The sequence below is a fragment of the Carcharodon carcharias genome, chromosome 32 (assembly GCF_017639515.1).
Source record: "Carcharodon carcharias isolate sCarCar2 chromosome 32, sCarCar2.pri, whole genome shotgun sequence".
Taxonomy (NCBI): Eukaryota; Metazoa; Chordata; class Chondrichthyes; order Lamniformes; family Lamnidae; genus Carcharodon; species Carcharodon carcharias.
This window is the reverse complement of record NC_054498.1, coordinates 22,497,748-22,518,435: the sequence shown is the minus strand read 5'-3', so window position 1 is coordinate 22,518,435 and position 20,688 is coordinate 22,497,748. Positions and strand designations below refer to the sequence as shown.

The 20,688-nt window shown below is 40.7% G+C and overlaps 1 protein-coding gene across 1 annotated transcript in view; it reads left to right on the top strand.

Moving 5' to 3' along the window:
- trip4 (thyroid hormone receptor interactor 4) overlaps positions 1 to 20,688 on the top strand; it is a 133,037-nt gene that overhangs the window by 91,927 nt on the left and 20,422 nt on the right. Inside the window, exon 13 of the mRNA XM_041178649.1 lies at positions 12,666 to 12,762. Coding sequence (XP_041034583.1) covers positions 12,666 to 12,762 — 97 coding nt within the window. The remainder of the gene's footprint in view (positions 1 to 12,665; positions 12,763 to 20,688) is intronic.

Sequence of the window (20,688 nt, the reverse complement as noted above, 5' to 3'; positions counted from 1 at the left end):
ACATTTATTGGCCTTAGACAGCACTGTGGAATTATTTTCCCTTCTTCCCCCATTTATATTCTAATGGTTCCCATTTGTAACCATGTGAAGTGTGCTAAGCCAAGAGCTTTGTTCAAATCCCCCATTTATTTTTTTTCCCCTCCTGTTGTACTGACTCATGCTGGTGTATCACTTGGCAGACAGTCCCTTTCTACCCTACCCTTGGGGCTTGTGTGAGCCTAAACAGCAAGCACGATCTAAGTAAGCTTTTGGCAGGCCAACTCAGCCAAGCCCAATTCTCTTCTCTTCAGACAGTCACATGTGCTCCTTCTCCAGCAGGATAACAATCAGCATTGCAAACCCCAGCCATGTAATAATTTAAAACTTCTCGCTTGGTTCAGTAAACATAACTAAAGGAACCAAATTTCTGCCTCACTGAGATCAACAATCTCAGCAAAGGCGAGCCAAAGCACTTTACAGCCAAAGAATAGCTTTTGAATTGCAGTCACTGTTGTAATGTAGGAAATGCAACAGTCAATTGGCTCACAGCAAGGCCCCACAAGCAACAGGAGGCAAATTATTAGATAATCTGTTTGTGATGTTAGTTGATGGTAAGTGTTGGCAGCCTTGTTTCCCACATTACAGCAGTGACTCCTCCTTCTTCAGGTACGATATCCTAAGAGGACTTTGGTGACCAAAGACTTCCATTGGATTGGTCTGCGATCATGCTTTGCAAAGTACTGCAGTGGTTTGCCATTCCCTTCTGCAGTTAGGTTGACCAGGAATCTCTCCCACTCTTACTGCCTGCCGTCAGATTACCAATGGGTAATCAAATTGTTTGGCCATGTTATGAGCACATCTTCCATGGCCATTAAACCCTGAAGTGGGATTGAACTTTTTTTTATTCATTCAGGGGATGTGGGCTTCACTGGCTAGGCCCAGCATTTATTGCCCATCCCTAACTGCCCTTGAGAAGGTGTTGGTAAGCTGCTTTCATAAAACGCTGCAGTCCATATGGTGTAGGTACACCCACAGTGCAGTTAGGGAGGGAGTTCCAAGATTTTGACCCAGTGACAGTGAAGGAACGGCACTATATTTCCAAGTCAAGATGGTGAGTGACTTGGAGGGGAACATGATATTCCCATGTATCTGCTGCCCTTGCCCTTCTAGATGGTAGTGGTCATGGATTTGGAAGGTGCTGTCAAAATAGTCTGTGTTTTTCTGCGGTGCATCTTGTAGATGGTACATACTGCTGCCACAGTACTTTGGTAATGGAGGGAGTAAATGTTTGTGGATGTGGTGCCAATCAAGTGGGCTGCTTTGTCTTGATGTTGTTAAGCTTCTTGGGTGTTGTTGGAGCTGCACTCTTCCAGGCAAGTATTCCATCACATTTCTGACTTGTGCCTTGTCAATGGTGGACAGGCTTTGGGGAGTCGGGAAGTGAGTTACTCGCCGCAGAATTCCTCATCACTGATCTGCTTTTGTAGCCACAGTATTTATATGGCTAGTTCAGTTCTGTTTCTGGTCAATGGTAGCCCCAGGATGTTGATAGTGGGGGATTCAGCGATGGTAATGCCATTGAACATCAAGGGGCAATGGTTAGATTCTCTCTTGTTGGAGATGGGCATTGCCTAGCACGAACGTTACTTGCTATTTGTCAGCCCAAGCCTGGACATTGTCCAGGTCTTGCTGCATTTGAACATTGCTTCAATATCTGAGTCATTGTAAATAGTGCTGAACATCGTGCAATCATCAGCAAACATACCCACTTCTGACCTTATGATGGAAGGAAGATCATTGATGAAGCAGCTGAAGATGGTTGAGCCTAAGACACTACCCTGAGGAACACCTGCAGTGATGTCCCATAGCTGAGATGACTGACTTCGAACAACCACAACCATCTTCCTGTGTGCTAGGTATGACTCCAACCAGCAGAGAGTTTTCCCTCTTATTCCCATTGACTCCAGTTTGCTAGGGTCCTGGTGCCACACTCGGTCAAATGCCCTTGATGTCAAGGGTAGTCACTCTCACCTCACCTCAGGAGTTCAGCTCTTTTGGTCCATGTTTGAACCAAGGTTGTAATGAGGTCAGGGGCTGAGTGGCCCTGGCGGAACCCAAACTGAGCACCAATGAGCAGGTTATTGCTAAGCAAGTGCCACTTGATAGCACTGTTGAAGACCTCTTCCATCACTTTACTGATGATGGAGAGTAGGCTGATGGGGCGGTAATTGGCTGGGTTGGATTTGTCCTACTTTTTGTGTACAGGCCATACCTGGGTAAGTTTCCACATTCCTGTTAGATGCCAGTGAACCTGGAGGTTCCAGCTCAAGAGGTAGGGATGCTACCACTGCACCACAAGACCTTCCACAATAGTGATTACACTTCAAAGAAGTATTTCATTGGCTGTAAAAACACTTTTAGGTGTCCGGTATTTGTGTAAAGCACTATATAAATTTTCCTTTATTTCACAGTAAGGTGAAAATTTGTTGTGACTCAGCTTAGTCGATCCAGCTTACACTTGTGTCATGATGCAAAGTAAGAAATTTGCTACATGAGCCAACTCTAGTGAATTGACTTGCTTTAATTAAACCAAATGATTGCTCTGCATTCTGTTCTAGGGTCCTAGGTCAAAAGCACACTCCCTTTGCAGCCTTTGATGTATCACTGCTTACACAACTGTTTCTAAAAGAAACCAGACTTTTTTAAGTGTAGTAGATCACAGTGGCTGCAAAGTGTTTCATCACTTGCAGAGACAAGCCACTGAATTGCTTATGGTTTGGCCTCTGGGAAACTACCTTTTAATGAGTATCTTCATTTTCTTTCACTGTGACTTAGTATTCACTGGGGGCTGTGAAACAAAGAACGTACTCTAACTTGTATCTAGATTCTTTCTGTGGAAAATTGGCCAAAGGAGGTTCAAATGTTACACTTGCAGACTCGTAAAACTGAAATGTAGTCACACTGAAGCTGATTGTAGGTTTTAGATTGTAATTATATATACCTGTGCTTTGTGTGTATACAGGTGGCTGTGTGTGGGGTCTCTTCATGTGAACTGGGAACTTGATTAAGACCTGTCTTACTTGGGGTAAATAACAACTGCCCACAGGAAGATGAGTCTCCCTTCTATCTGGACTAAATTCCAAGTTAAGAGTGAAAGTACATTTGTCTCATGGCCTTCATCAGTGAGATTGTTTCAATTCCAGCCTTTTCTTAAGAAATACCTCTTTTTGTTCTGTCAACATTGCTGCAAGTTGCAATCTTTGTTTCTAAGTGTTATCACTGAACCTGACTTTGTGTAATGAAATATTTAACAATATTCCCACCCAATCCTAGCTCTTGCCTTTGTGTGTGTGTGTGTGTGTGTGTGTGTGTGTGTGTGTGTGTGTGTATATAACCATGACCTATTGTTCATAATCTTACTTGCAACTTTCTATTTCAGTGAGAACCTGAACAACTCATCTCAAACTGAGTTTTGGGTTTTGTCCAACATTCAGTTCTGTGGACTGAGTTCATAAATGATTTTGAAGTCAACTTGACACAAGTTTCCACAGTGCAAAACAAGACAACGCTGTCTGGCATATAGAGACCTTCTAAACTGATCAGAATTTGGTCCAATTCAGATTTGAGAATGTCCTCAGAGTTTCCATCTAACCATTTCAGGCCAGCACAGTTATGAGTATTGACAAATACAGCACGTAATCTGCTTCTTAGGACTACACACTCTAGTCCAAATTTGAATGTTTGGTTTGAAAAATGTTGCCTCTTGGATCCTTAGATTTCACCTCCACAGTTTGCTCACAGTGAAATTCTGCCAAGTGGTGTTAAGGAACTGAGAATACCTTTAACAGAAGGGGAACTCCAGCCTCTTTGTATGGTTATCAAGGAAGAAAGAAGCAGATTGTGTTGAAGTGATGAGAATCACATCCTTGTCTGCATGATGAACCATGTCAAAGTATTGATTCATCTCTTCTTGTTGAGTTACAAAATTAAATGTTAGTTTAGGTGGAAATGATGACCTCAATGGGAAATTTGCTTAAGAGCTGCTGTATTCTAATGGCTTCTGAAATTGAATTTAACTAGCATCATTCCAACTCATTAATTTGGGTTAATCAAATTGGCTGAAGACTGGCTATATTATAACAGTGACTACACTGTTTCAAGAGATGGTGAAAACCATTGTGGAATTTCATGTCTTTCTTCTTCCACTTATATTACTTCCCACTTATCAACCCAAGCCTGAATGTCATCCAAGTTTTACTGCGTGCAAGCACGAACAGCTTCAGCATTTGAGGAGTTGTAAATGGTACTGAACACAATCATCAGTGAACATCCCTATTTCTGACTTTACGATGGAAGGAAGCTCATTGATGAAGCAGCTGAAGATTGCTGGGCCCAGGCAATTACCCAGAGGAATTCCTGAAGAGATGTTCTTGGGCTGAGATGATTGGCCTCAAAAAAGCCCCATCACATTCCTTTGTGGTATCTATGATAGTGAGGACCTCAGGAGGAGGCCAAGATGGATCATTAATCTGGTTTGATTGACTTGTTTCAGTTGTGTGCATCAATTCTGTTTCCTTTCAGATGGATAACCCCTTCAAGCGTCGATGGTGCAGTCAATGCTTTCTTAACCAGTCATTAACAAGAATGTAGCTGAATTTTTTTCATTTTTAAAAAAGCTAACTATAGTTCATTGTGTATAATTCTCTTAATCCAATCGGGATTGATGGCAGACAATTGACAAGGAAGGTAGGCTCCATGAACTCCCCAACCTCAATGATGATGGAGCCAAGCACATGAATGTAAACAGAAGGATAAGTATTTGCAAGCATATTCAACCGGAAGTGCCAAGCGGATAATCCATCTCAGCTTTCTCCTGAGGTCCTCTGAATCCCAGGGGCCAGTCTTCAGTCAATTCGGTTCACTCCACTTGTTATCAAGAAATGGCTGAGCACCTTGGAAACAGCAAAGGCTATGGACTGCAATAATGTCCTAGCTGTAATGCTGAAGACTTGTGCTCCAGATCCAGCTGCAACTCTAGCCAAATTGTTCTAGTATAACTGCAACGCTGGCAGATAGCCGACAAAGTGGAAAATTGCCCATATATTTTGTCCACAAAAAGGACAACGCCAATTACAGTACCACTCAATTATCAGCAAAATGATGAAAGGTGTCATCCACAGTGCTATCAAGTGGTACTTAGTTACCAATAATGCTCACCAGTCCCCAGTTTGGGTTCCACCAGGGCAACTCAACTTCAGATATTATTGCAGCTTTGGCCAAAACATGGGGGGGGGAAAAAGCACTGAAATCCAATGGCGAGGTCAGAGTGACCGCCCTCAACATCAAAGTAACATATGACCAAGTGTGGCATCAGGAAGCCCTAGTAAAATTCAACTCAATGAAAATCAGAAACCCTCTGCTGGCTGGATTCACTTCTGCTACAAAGGAAGGTGATGGGCCTTTTTTGTCAATTTTTTCCATCAAAATGGTTATTTTTTTAACTAGAAATTGTATTAGTTTAATTTACAAGTCATTGTGTGCAAATTTTACCCACATGTATGCTCCCTTTAAAAGAAAAGAAAGATCTTTTATTTATTTAGTGCCGTTCACAATCTTAGGAGGACACAAAGTGCTTTTAGTCATATAATCGCTGGTATTGTTTTCTAGCCAAGCACAGCACCCAATTTTACAACAGCCAGGTGCCACAAACAATAATGAACTCAATGATTACTTAATCAGGTTTGGTGGGGTTGGCAGAAGTGAACTGATGGCTAGTATTCTGTACTCTCTCTTTGAATAGTGCCATGGGATCTTGTATGTTCATCAAAATGAGCAGATGATTTAGCATCTTATCCAAAGGGCAAGCACCCCTGACCAATGTAGTACTCACTTTAACAGTGTTAAATTATGTGCTAAGTTACATGAAGTACAATTTTTCGTCATCTTTATCAGTCTCAGCTGCTGTTTAATTTTTATTGGGGTGAAACTCAATGCCAAATTAAGATTAGTTAAATAGAAACGCTGGGGAGGTTAGAGCTCATCTATGCATTCCACAGCTATGTTGCTTTCTCACTAGATGCTCTAAAAGATAGCCGTGTCTAATGCTGTAATTAAAAAGTTCATGCTCTTAACCCTCTTGCATAAATTGAGAAGCCAAAACTTTAACCCCTTGCTGATCTCATATGTAGTAGGTACAGGTGTTTTATATAAGCTGCCTGCCCTTTGAGTGCACAGAGTTTTGTTTCCTTGTTGTAAAACAAAAATAAATTCCCTCAAAAATAGCAACCTCTTTTTCGTCTGACACAAAATGGTTATTGTGAAGAATCGGAATCACAGTCACATAGCATGTTATAGCACAGGCGGAGGCCATTTGGTCCATCATATCTGCACTATGTTTGTTCTCAGCCAGTCTTGAGCACTGGATTGTTGCTATAGTTTGCATACTACATTATTTTGATCTGACCGTTCAGGATGAGTTTGGTATGGATGTACCTCTGATTTTGTTCTGCTTGGATGTCACTTGTTTCCACTTTACAATTTAACTAGTATAGATCTCTGACCATCCTCTTTTTTAAAAAAAATTAGCTAAAATGCAAAATACTGTTTTGTGACGCAGCGCAACTCGAAGGTCTTCTAATAATTTTCTTGTAACTGACAATAAGCAGATCAGAGACTCTGCTTGGCACCTAGCTTTGAAAAGGGCCAGTGGCTCTGGGTATTTTCCCCTGTTGAATTATATTAATTTGTATGTTAAGGTTAAATTAGATAAAAGAATCAGGAAGATCATATTTGTGGTAAATAATTGCATTCTTTAATTTAATCAGCATCAGCCTTGCACTTCCACTGATGTTAGAAGGTGGGAAATGTGTACAGACCTGCATTGCTGCAATGGATAACCACAGCTTGGATTACCTTACTCAACCTCTAGTACTTAGTCATTAAATGCGATCAGTTACAATTAATTATGGTTGTTCTTAACATCCTTTGCGTTTTTCTATCTGTTTCTATTGCATATTTTAACATAAACAGAGATTGGACCATAATGGCAAAACTGGCCAAGGAAATATTGACTCTGGAAGCACAGGGTAGCGGATTAATATGCACACTACTGGCCCAAATGCAGAAGCATTCTATATAAATTACTATCCTTGCTGATTTATTTCTGCTCCCTCAACTTGTTGGCTCGGTTACTCCTGAGAGTTAGTGTTTGGTAATGTTTACTATCACCTTAGAAATGGATGGGGGTTAGTTTTTTTCGCTATTTGAGTTTACAAATGGTGAGATAGATGAAGCTCTGACCTCAGCTTAGTCTGATCTGCATCATCGACTAAAAATGTGGTGCTTCTCTAAACTTAGTGTATTGCTTGGGGTGGTTTCAAGTTGAGGCATGGCACCTCTTTTGGAAAACAGAAACAGAATTACCTGGAAAACCTCAGCAGGTCTGGCAGCATCGGCGGAGAAGAAAAGAGTTGACGTTTCGAGTCCTCATGACCCTTCGACTGAACTCCAGTTCAGTCGAAGGGTCATGAGGACTCGAAACGTCAACTCTTTTCTTCTCCGCCGATGCTGCCAGACCTGCTGAGTTTTTACAGGTAATTCTGTTTTTGTTTTGGATTTCCAGCATCCGCAGTTTTTTTGTTTTTTGCACCTCTTTTGGGCTGGTCTGCTTTAATTTATCCATCCTTTAATTTATCTTCAATTATGAAGAGATACCAGATTCTTCTTGGAATGCAAATGTAGTTTTCAACAACTGATGTAAAGAATCCATTTGAAGGGAGTGCAAGCTGTTAAATTTTGGATTTATGGAATCAAAAATGGTTATAGCACAGGAGGAGGCTGTTCAGCCCAATGTGTCTGTACAGGCTTTCTTCAAGTGCAACTGGTCTAGTGCCACTGACCCACCTTTTCCCAATAGCCCTGCAAATATTTTGTCTTCAGATAATGATCCAATTCTCTTTTGAAAGCTACAATTGACTCCGCCTCAACCACATTCTTAGGCAGTGCACTACAAATCCTAACCACTCATTGCGCAAAAAGAAAAAAAACTTCATGTTGCCGTTGCTTCTTTTACTGATCACCTGAAATTGGTGCTCTCTGGTTCTCAATCCTTCCACCAATGTGAACAGTTTCTTCCTATCTGCTGTGTCCAGACTCTTGAAATAGATGTTCAAAGTTATCAATCTCCTCTGAATCTTCTCTCTAAGCAGACCGTCCCCAGCTTTTCCACTCTAACCATGTAACTAAAGTTCATCAGCCCCGGAACCATTCTCGTGAATCTTTTCTGCTCCCTTTCTAATGCCTTCGCGTCCTTTCTAATGTGTGGTGTCCATAGCCGGACACAATACTCCAATTGAGGCTGAACCAATGTTGTATACAGGTTTGTCATAACTTCTTTGTATTTGTACTCTATTTCCCTATTGATAAAGTCCAGGATCCTGTATGATTTATTAACTGCTTTCTCAGCCTTTCCTGCCACCTTCAATGATTTCTACATATACAGCCAAGTCCCTCTGCTCTTGCACCTTCATTGGAATTGTACCCTTTATTTTATACTGCCTCTCCTCATTCTTCCTGCCAAAATGAATCACTCCCCACTTTGTATTCCATGTCATCTGCCACATATCCATCCATTCCCCAGCCACTCTCTGTCCTCATGAAGTTTAACACTATCCCCCTTGCAGTTGACAAGGCTTCCAAGTTTTGTCTCATCGGCAAATTTTGAAATTGTAACCCTGTATGCTCATGTCTGGGTCATTAAAGTAAATCAGGAAAAGTAGGATCCTAATGCTGGGGAACTCTACTGTAAACCTTCTTCCAGTCTGAAAAACAGCCATTCACCAGCATTCAGCTCAACACCAGCTCAGCCAATTTCGTATCCATGCTGCTTCTGTCCCTTTCATTCCTAGAGCTCTAACTTTGCTCACAAGTCTGCTGAGTGGCAAAAATGCCTTTTGGAAGTCATTGTGTATACTGCATCAACTGTATTACCCTCATCAATCCTCTCCTACCACACCCAAAATCTCAAGCAATTTAGTTAAACGCAATTTTCTCTTAAATCCATGCTGGCTTTCCTAATTAATCCACATTTTCCCAAGAGACTGTTAAGTTTGCCCTGAATTACCGTTCCTAAAATTTTCCCACCAATGAGTTTACTCTTACTGTCCTGCAGTTACTGGGTTCATCCTTACACTCTCTGCAATTTCCACCCTTGCTTCCTTCAGTATCCTTCAATGTAATTCATCTGATCCTGGTGACTTGTTAACTTTAAGTACAATCTATCTAATACCCCCTTTTTATCAATTTTTAACTCAACCAGTGCCTTAACTATCCCCTTTTTCACTGTGACTTGGGCAGCATCTTCCTTGGTAAAGACATATACCAAGTACTCATTTAGGCCCCCAGCCATGCCCCTGCCTCCATGCTTAAAACCTCTTTTGCGTTCCTAATTGGCTTGAGTCCTCTTTTACCACCCGTTTACTATTTATATGCCTATAGAAGACTATTGGATTCCCTTAAATGTTAGCTGCCAGTCTCTTCTCATACTCCTTATTTGCTTCTCTTTGCTTTTTCACTTACCCTCTGAACCTTCTATATTCTCAATTGTATTATCCAACTGACATCTGTTCTATGCACCCTTTTTCTGCATCTTAATCTTCTTCTGCATCTTAATCTTCTTCTGCTTCATCTCTTTCATCATCCAGGGAGCTCAGGATTTGTTTGTCCTACTGTGCACCTTGACTGTACCCAAATTATTTCCTCTTTAAATGCAGCCCATTGCTCTATTACAGTTTTGCCTGGCAGTCTTTGATTCTAATTTACCTTGTCTAAATCCGTTCTCGCCATTGAAGTTAGCCTTCCTCAATTAATTATTTTTGGTCTTGGATTGCTCCTTGTCCTTCTCCATAGCCAACTTAAACCTTATGATACAATGATCGTTGGTCGTGGAATTCACAACAGGAAGAAGCCTTTGTAAAAGTAAATAAATTATTACATTCATCCTGTTCATTGGTACACTACCCATTGAAAAAATTGGTATTAACATGTGATGCTTCTCCTTATGGTGTTAGAGCTGTGTTACCCCACAGATTGGAAGATGGATTAGAAAGGCCAATTGGCTATGCCTCAAGAACCCTTCCCACAGCCGAGAAGGGTTATTCCCAGCCAGAAAAGGAAGGTGTGTTGTTGGTAATCAGAGTGAAGAAATTCCACCAGTATCTGCATGGATGACATTTCACCATTATATTGGACCATAAACCATTAATGGGTTTATTCAGTGAGGATAAGGCTATTCTGCCAATAGCATCAGCAAAAATACAATGTTGGGCTGTGATATTATCTGTGTGTGATTATACCTTTATGCACTATCCTGGCTTACATATTGAAAATGCAGACACACTCAGTTGTTACCAGATAGCATTGTACATGCTCCAGTGCCACAAGAAGTTGTGCTTGTACTGAATTTCTTGGATTCTGCACCTGTGTGCACAAAGCAAATTAGAAATTGGACAAACAGAGATCCAATTTTGTCGAAAGTCAGACTTTGTTTTGCAAGGGTGGTGAAATTCATCTGTGTCTGAAGAGATGAGACCACTCCATGCCCTAAAAAAGGGGTTAAGTTGTCAAGATGGAATCTTGTTGTGGGGATCAAGAGTTGTCATGCCTTTGCAAGGTAGAGAAACACTCTTGACAGAGCTTTACAGTGCACATCCAAGCATGTCAAAGATGAAAATGCTTGCGTGAAGTTATGTCTGGTGGCCAAGCATGGACGGTGACATTGAAAGCATGGTCAAGCGCTGTCTCCATTGTCAACAACAACAACAGTTGCCTGTTTCAGCCTCCCACTCCATCTATGGGAGTGGCCTGGCTGACCCTGGATTAGACTACATATTGATTATGTAGGACCATTCTTAGGTACCATGTTTTTATTGATTGTAGATGCACATTCTAAATAGATAGATGTGTACGAAGTCAGATCACCAACATCGAGCACAACTATCAAAAAACTGCATCATTGTTTTAGCATTTGTGGCCTACCGGAAATCATAGTTTCTGATAACAGTACAGTATTTACCAGTACAGAGTTGAGATTTGTGAATTTAAATGGAATCAGACATGTTAAAACAGCGCTATGCCATCCCTCATCAAATGGTTTAGCTGAGAGAGTTGTGCAAGCCTTCAAATCTGGGAGGAAGAGGTTATCACAAGGTACTCTAGAAACTCGACTTTCCCGCTTTCTTTATCATTATCATACATCGCCTCATTCAACTATGGGTTCAACACCGTTTGAATTATTCATGAAACGCCATCTGGGTGCAAGGTTAAGTCTGGTGTTCCCAAACTTAGAGGGGAAGGTAGAGAGGAATCAGAGTAATCAAAAATTGAATCAGGATATAGCAAAGTTCACAGATTCACTGTAGGAGATATAGTATTCGTGCAGAATTTTGGAAGTGGACCTTTTTGGGTTCCTGGAATCATTGTCTCAGAAACTGGTCCCTTATCCTTCCAGGTAGAAGTGGAAGACAGAATTGTTCAAAAACACGTGGGCCATCTTCGGGATAGAGAGGCATTCCAGCAACCTATTATCCCGCATGTGATTAAGATCAAACCATTAATCCCTGAGGTGACAGGTCGATCTAGAATAGACATGCCTGATGTCTTTGTAGAGTTGCCTAACCTTCCAGTTTCTAATGATATATTTGCAGTTCCTGATCATGTCAATCCTGTGGAAGAACCTCAAGCGTTAGAGCTACATCACTCTGACCAAATAAGGAACTTAAGAGACCTTAATCTTTAATCGCCTGAGTTGTATCTACTTTTATGTTGTTGGATATTCAAATGTTCTCTGTAAATAGAAACTGTAAAAAAAAACTAGAGGGAGGAAGTGTAGTAACTGAAGGTATAGACCCTTCCACTGTCTCAGGAGTCATGTGATGTTCTTGGAAGGCCCAACCAATGAGCCCTAAACACAGGTAATCTGGAGGGCAGGGCTTCCTGTCAAGGATCATGTTCAAGCATGTAGCATCTAAAAAGCTCTTTGTAATAAAGTTTATCTGTTTCTTGTTGTAACATGTCTGGTATGTCAAGTTATTATGCCAGTTTATAGCCAGTTGGGGCAGAATGAAGAGAAACAGAAGCAGGTTTCAACTGTGGTGTGATAGTAGATTTAGCTGTGCTGGGGCGTGAGAGGGCTGGATTTCAGTCAGTGGCGGAGTGGGGTTGGGTGGAGTTCAGCCAGTGCTGGGGTGGGGGATGGGTGGATTTCAGCTGGTGGAGGGGGTAGGGGATGAGTAGAGTTCAGCTGGCGCAGGGGTGGGGAATGGGTGGAGTTCAGCCAGTGCTGGGGTGGGGGATGGGTGGATTTCAGCTAGTGCAGGGGTAGAGGATGGGTGGAGTTCAGCCAATGCTAGGGTGGGTGGATTTCAGCCAGTGCTGGGGTGGGGATGGGTGGATTTCAGCCAGTGCTGGAATGAGGGTGGGTTCAGCCAGTGCTGGGGTGAGGAATCAAATTATAACCATTTAAATTTGGAACTGGTGGTGGGGTAGCGATTGAAAATATTAGATGTTAAGTTCCTGGGAGGTTTGCAGGTGTGACTCTTGGGTATTTATGTACTGACTGAATTAGAGGGAAGGGAGTCCCCCACCTGTCCATGGATGAATAATATTTAATGTTTCATTTCTGTTTTCAGTTTACAGACCAGGAGTGTGGTTCTCCATTTGTGTTTATTTGCACCAATCCCCAGGAGTTGCTGGTGAAATTTCCAATTAAAGGACGACACAAGATCTGTAAGTGACTGACTTTATTCTGTAACCAATGCTGAAGCTTGGCCCATTACATAGCTTTAAAAACCCTAAACATCTCAGAGTTGCCAGATGGACTATTTTGCAAAAGTTAATGCCCTTCTGTTTACAGTTTTTCTCTTCTATTTTTGTTTAAGCACATATATAATACAGGGTGGGTTAGGTGACTGATTGATTATTCTTTTTATACCCTTTAATAGATCACTCTCTTTCTAATTATTTATTTTTGAAATTCTCATCCTTGTTTTCAAGTCTCTCCATCGCTTGCCTCTCCCGATCTTTGTAATCTTCTCCAGCTCCACAACCCTCTGAGATAACTCCACTCCTCCAATTCTGGCCTATTGAACATTCCCGATTTGAATCACTCCACCATTAGTGGCCATGTCTTCAGTTGCCTGGGCCCTAAGCTCTGAAACTCCCTCTCTTGCCCAAAGAGAAGCCAATAGATGCTACCCAAAAGGTTATTCTGCATTAAGCTCCCTTTGTTGGGGGTAATATATTAGCCTGCATGGACAATTAGCTAACGTACAGGAAGCAGAAAGTAGGGAAAAACGGGGTATTTTCAAGTTGGCAAGCTGTGACTAGTGTCAGCGCTGGGGTCTCAACTATTTGCAATTTATATTAATGATTTTGGTGAAGAGACTGAGAGTAATGTATCCAGGTTTGCTGATGATACCAAGTTAGATGGGAGTATAAAATGTGCAAGGAACGTAAAGAAGCTGCAATGTGGTGTGGACAGGTTAAGTGAGTGAGCAAGAAGATAGCAGATGGATTATAATGTAGGGAAGTGTGAAGTTATTCATTTTGGTCCAAAGAATAGAAAAGCAGAATATTTTTTAAAAGGCATTAAACTGTAAATGTTGATGTTCAGAGGGACTTGGGTGTACTTAGAATCATAGAAAACACAAAGTTAGCTACTGATACAGCAAGCGATTAGGAAGGCAAGTGGCATGTTGGCCTTTATTGCAAGTGGATTGGAATTTGAAGAGTAAGGAAGTCTTGGTACAATTGTACGGGGCTTTGAGAACAGACCTGTAGTACAGTGCTTAGTATCTAAGGAAGAGTATTTTTGCCTTGGAGGCAGTACAGCAAAGAGTCAGTAGATTGGTTCCTGGTTTGAGAGAGTTGTCCTGTGATGAGAGGCTTAGTAAATTAGGCCAATTCTCGCTGGGGTTTAGAAAAATGGGAGATGATCTAATTGAAATATACAAGATTTTGAAAAGATTTGACAGGGTAGATTATGAGAGGTTGGTTCCCCCTGGCTGGGGAACCTAAAACACAGGGACACAGTCTCATGATAAGGGGCCAATCATTTAGGAATGAGATGAGTGGAATTTTTTTTCACTCAGTTGTGAATCTTTCTATCTCTCTACTCTAGAGGGTTGTGGATGATCCATCATTGAATATATTTAAGGCTGAGATGGACAGATTTTTGGTGTCTCAGGGTCAAGGACTATGGGGAGCCGATGGGAAAGTAGAATGATGTAGAAGATCAGTCATGATCTAATTGAATGGTTCATTCCCATTTCTAGTTTTTATATTTTTAACCGCCCTTGTCTCTCTTTAAGACACATTTTGACTAAGCTATTGACGCTCACTAATATGTCCTCATGTAGCTCTCTATCAGATTTCACTTTAAAACATTCCTATGAAGTGCCTTGGGGTGTTTTAATAGATTAAAATTTAAGTTGTTGTAATTTCCTTCCTAAATAAATGGACTTTGCTTCAGCAATGATTTGCGGCTGAGAGTTCCACATTCTAACCACCTGGTTAAGAGCTATTCTTCCTCTCCCCTTTAGTTCTTTTTATGCTTAATTTGTGTCTCTTCATTATGATCACACTAATCATAATAATTCATACTCTGGGCACACTTAACAATAGGAGAGGGCTGATTACCAGCATGGATCACCTTTAATAAATTAATGTGCAGTTATATAGCGCCTTTCAAGTCCTGAGGACATCCCAAAGCTCTACAGACAATGACCTACTTTTGAAGTGTAGTTGTTATTGTAACATAGGAGAAACATGGCAGCTGATTGGTATACAGCAAGCTCCCACAAACAACAATGCAATGAGGAGATGATTCAACCCAAAGAATCTGCACTGCCTATTTCTATTAATCACATTTCCCTATATCTCTGTAATTTTTTTCTCTAAGTATTTATCCTTTTAAAGGCTACAGTAAAGCTGTTAAACCTATTTTTCTATCATTCTATCCCTAACCACTTTAGTTCTTTTGCCAATCACCTTTAAACCTATACCCCTGGTTAATACACCTTCAGCCATTGGAAACAGTTTCTCTTTATTTGCTCTATCTAAACCCTACATGCTTTTAAACAGGTGCATCAACCTCTTCTCTGCTTTAAGGAGAAGAAAATGATCAGATTAGTCTGTTTTTAAATGTTTGTTGAGAGGACATGGGGGAAATTTCCTCTGGCTCTTCTTTGATATAGTGTCATGGGATCTCTTGTATCCACCTGAGAGGGAAAAGGGGGCCTAGGTTAAACATTTCATCTGAAAGATGGCTCCCCCTCAGTACTGCACTGAAATATCAGCCTGGATTAGGTGCTTGAATCTCTGGAGTGGGGCTTCAGACCATCACTTTCTGATTCTGAAGCAAGTGTGCTATCCACAAAGATATTTCTAATTTCTGTTTTGTCAATGAGAGGGAGCGCTTTGGGTGCTGAAAATTGAGCCTTTTTTTCTTTGATACCCAACATCATGTGCCATTCCAATTTAAGGCCAGACCAGAATTCAATATAGGCCTCTGAGCACAGAGGTGAATGGGACATGAGCGATTTCCGTTGTCCTACACTATTATCTCTTCCATGTCCTAGCTCCATGGGACTGTCTTTGTTGTCCACCCTATCCAGATATCATCAGTACATCTCCAGTGACTGCTCTCGCTCTGGAGTTCCCCAGAGATTCATCCTTGATTTTCTCCACCCTCTTACTTACACGCTACCGCTCAGTAACACCATCCACAAGCATTGGGGCGACTTTAATAAAAATGGTAAAGGAATATTATACAAACATGTTAAGTTTACCCCATGAATTCGTATTGAAGATCTCACTTTTTTCATGCTACAAATGTCTCTTCCAAGAGAAATTATCTTTGTTCTTTGAAAAGACTAAAAAAATACACCAAACAGTTTCAAGTTTAAAATCTTTAGACCGAGGTGGGGGGGGTCAGTTTTTAAAGGGGTCCTAATGGCAATACAATAAAAATACAGTATATTTACATATAATAGAATCTTACTGCACAGAAGGAGGCTATTCAGGCCACCATGCTTCTTTGAATGAGTGACCGAGTCAGTTGCCCTGCTCTTTCCCCATAGCTCTGCAAAATTCTCCCCTTTGAATGGATATTCAATTCTCTTTTGAAAATTACCATTGCATCTGCTTCTGTCAATGCTTTCAGGCAGTGCGTTCTATACCATAACTCCCCGCATGAAAAAATGTCTACATATTTCACTTCTGGCTCTTTAGCTAGTTAGCTTAAATCTGTGTCCTCTGGTTACTGATCCTACTGCCACTAGAAACTGATGGAGCGTGTACACAGAATTTATATTCACAAATATTGTTGATTAGTTAGTGGAACATTATAAAGGTAATATTTTAATTCATTGGGACAAAATGTTCTGTTCCCTTGGTACTTTAATGTAGAATATGAGCATTAGCCCATGTCCATGTTGTGATTTCATATGCAAGATATACAGTCACCAAGCAGCTAGATAGTTAGATAATGAATGTGTGGGCTGTTTGCCTTTATGGGTGATATAAGCAGGTACTGTGGAGCCTTAGAGTAAGGGGTGACACTACATATATTTAAAACAACATGAGGGAGAAAGGAATAGTTGAGTTATTGAGATTTAAGAAGTAAAAACAGAAAATTCTGAAAAAACTCAGCAGGCCTGGCAGCATTTATGGGGAGAGAAACAGAGTTAATGTTTTGAATATGACTCTTCCCCATGAATCATTTTCTGAGATTTAAGAAGCTTGTGTGCAACATAAACACCAGTACAGCAAGGCTTTTTTGACAGTGCCTTCCAAACCTGCAGCCTCTACCACCTGGAAGGACAAGGGCAGCAGACACATGGGAACACCACCGCCTGCAAGTTCCCCTCCAAGCCACAAGCATCCTGACTTGGAACTATATCTCCATTCCTTCACTATTAGTATGTTATGAATGGGCAATAAATTCTGGTGTAGCCAGCAGCACCCACATCCCAAAAAGGAATTTAAAAAAGACCTATTGGACAAAATAGGTTGTTTTGGTCTGTAACATTCTAATGTAATAATTTGCATTGGCTTAATTGCTTATATGGAGTTCTGGTTTAGGATTTATTGGCAACTCTAGGCACAAAAAAAAACAGGAAACAACATTGAGTTGCACAGGCTGGATGTCCAGGGCTTGAGTGCTGCACATGCCCTGTGGCTTGGAGTTTGGACACTCCTGCATTCGATGCTTTTGAGTGGGGTGGGTAAACTGCACTGTGGCACTCAATAGGGTGCTCTCTCAGTCCTCAGTGCATCAATGTCAAGTTTTCGTCATGACAATTAGAAAAGTATGAGCAAAGGCCAAGGAAGTGAATGAGTTCACCAAGGCACTCTAATGCACCTCTTATCCAGATTAAGAGCAGTGATAATGGCAGCTTCTGATAGGCCTCTCAGTCAATCTGAAAATTCATATGTTATGAGGTTTATGAATGACAGGAGATAAAACACCTTTTTAAAACAAAAATAATTTCCATGCCAGCCTCTCGCTAACTGTACAATCAAAGGTCACCTGATGATATGGAATAGTGACTCAGTTACCATCTTTGTTTTGAACAGCTTATTCATACGCCACACCCTCATTACAAAACAGTCCTTAAACCAATTATATGCAATCATGAGGTCAAATGAGTATTCCATAACAGCATTGAATGCAACATGGAAATATTTATTAACATTAAAGCAAAATACTGCTGAAGCTGGAAATCTGAAACAAAAACAGAAAATGCTGGAAAAGCTCTGAAGGAGAGTCATACGGACTTGAAACATTAAATCTGTTTTTCTCTCCACAGATGCTGTTAGACCTGCTGAGTTTTTCCACAGTTTCAATATTTATTAACAGTTTGGCTTAATTGTCCTGCACCCCAGCATTTTGCAAGCTAATCTTAAAATCTTTGAACTCGATCAGGATTGGGGCTTTAAAATTTGGCAGTAAGACAAAGTAACTTTGTAACTCATTAGAATTTACAATCCTAGGCATTAAATGAGAGGTAGTAGCGATTTAACTAAGAGCAGTCATTTGAAGGTGGAACATATGATGGGGACAATAATTAACCCGTTACCAATTTCTGAACAGCAATGCAGTTATTTTCAAAACTTAAGCAGGGTTGAGGAAGGCCATTCAATCTGTCCAATTTATTTTGACTCCAGATCTATTTTTAAACCATTCCATCACCATCATGTTCCAGCATAAAGCCTGTATTTTTCCAATCAAGAGTGGGTCAAAATCCTTCCTCAAAGGTTCAACAGATTCTGCTCAGTGACCTTTTTATTCCTTGGCTGGTATAGCTTTCAAAGGGGAAGTGAACTGCACCAAAGCTGTGATTTTCAAGGCTTATAATCAACATCTCTGTTTGAGCAAAGGGTCTTACACTGTAACAGGGTGGACCAAGAAACATTGTAAGCTCTCTTTGAGATGAGATGTTATGCCAAGGTTCCATCTGCCTGCTCAAACAGGCATAAAAGCTCCCAGTGCACTATTTGACAAAGAGCAATGTGTTCTCCTGTATCCTGGCCGGCATTACTCCCTCAATCAACACAAAGCAACAATTATCTCGTTGTTTATTTGTTGCTGCCTGTGGAATCTTTCAATGTGTAAATTGACCATATTGTTTGCCTACATTTGAACAGTGATTTTACTTTAAAAAATAAAGTTCTTTGGGGCATCCTAAATGATGAGGTATTGTCAAAATACTTGGTATAGGATGAAGTGATAATTTTGTCTAAATTATTGAAAAGAGATTTGAATTTTCTTCCTGTTCCTTCTGCCTCCTTTAATGGAGGTTCTTGGCCTCTGTTCTGCACTTTTTTTTAAAATGGAAAAATTTCAGGCACAAACCCAGGTTTTAACAATCCATGATGTGATGTAATTCGCTTTCCTAAATAATCCTCTTTCCTATCCACTTCTCAAGTGCGCACATTGGAAAAGTGTATGCTGGAATATTTTCTTCTTTGAGGAACAGTGTGAAATGATCTAAATTTAATTTTGTTCAGTGTACATTGTACTTTAAAGGTACACAACTTCTGACTTCTGAAGATTGACTTCTCTAAATGTTTCATTTCTGAGCTTAAGCTATTGACAATGAAATGCTGCATAGTTCTTAATAAGCAAGGTTTGCACCTAATTAGGCACCATAACTCTGCCTGTCAAGTGTGTGTGTGTGTGTTCTTGGTGGTATTGGGTGCAGTATGGCAAGTGACTCATATTTCATAGCACACACTGGCACTGTTCTCTGTACATCCAGATGTGAATTGATGTCATGCAGGGGAGTGAAAAGTTCAGTGTGCTGAGCTTATAAAAACAGCCTGTGTAAGAGCAAAAACTGCCTTCATTTTCAGTGCTAACCTTTATAACTGGATCTTTCTCTTTTGGATCCAGTTCTATAGATATAAAAGAAAAACATGGATTTATATAGTGCCTTTCATAACATCCCAAAGCGCTTTGCAGCCAATGAAGCACTTTTCGTGGTGTAGTCACAGTTGTAATTTAGAAAATGCAGCAGCCAATTTGTGCATAACAAGCTCCCACAAGCAACAATTAAATAAATGACTAGATAAATCTGCCTTAAGTGTTTGATAAGGGGATAAATATTGGCCAGGACAGTGGGGAGAACTCCACTGCTTTTCTTCAAATAGTGCCATAGATAATGCCACGCAACTGAAAGCATAACCCAACCATGCCAGTGTTCATTCTATGCAAAAGCTTTCTCTCGCCCTGCTCCAATACACCATATTAACATATTCTTCTATTCCTCTCTCCCTCATGTACTTATCTAGCTTCTCCTTAAATACATCTCTGCTATTTACCTCGATCACATCATATGTGGAAGAAAGTTACTTTTCATTTCACCAATGTCCTCGCAAGAAGTCCACTGATGTGGTTGGGGAATATTTAAACAAAATTCGCAGGGTGATGGGCACCAGCATATAAAAGTAGAAAAGAGGAATAAGTGCATAAAGTGCATCTAGTACTGGGCAGTACTAGAGAAGGGAAGAATTCCATATTAGATAGGAGTGGAAGTTATTATGTGGGTTCGGAGTACAGGAGAAAGTAATGAAGTCCACTTTAGGGTTATTGTGCATGTATGTGAATGTATGGAGTATGGTAAATAAGATTGGTGAGTTACTGGCACAGATTTTCATGTGGAAATATGTTGTGGCTATGATAGAAACATGGTTCAAAGAAGGCAGGCCTGGGTATCAAATATTCCTGGATACAAGGTGTTCAGGAAAGATAGAAAAGGAGGAGAGCTGGCAGTATTGATTAAGGATAACAATGCAGTGCTGGAGAGAGAGGATGCCCTGGAGGGGCCAAGGACAGAATCTACTTGGCTAGAGTCAAGGAACAAGAAAGGTGCAATTGCTTGCTTTGTGTAGCCTATGGGCCATGAGCTAGTGGGAAAGATGTAGAGGAACAAATTTGTGAGGAAATTACCTAAAGGTATAAGAATAATAGAGTAGTTATAATCGGAGACTTTATCCAAATATGGGATAGTAGTTGCGTAAAGAGCAGAGAGGGGCAAGAATTTGTAGGGTGTGTTTAGGAAAATTTTCTACAGCTCTACGTTTCCATTCGAACAAGAAAGGATGCACAGTGAGACCTGGCTCTTTGAATGAAATGGGTCAAATGGATCA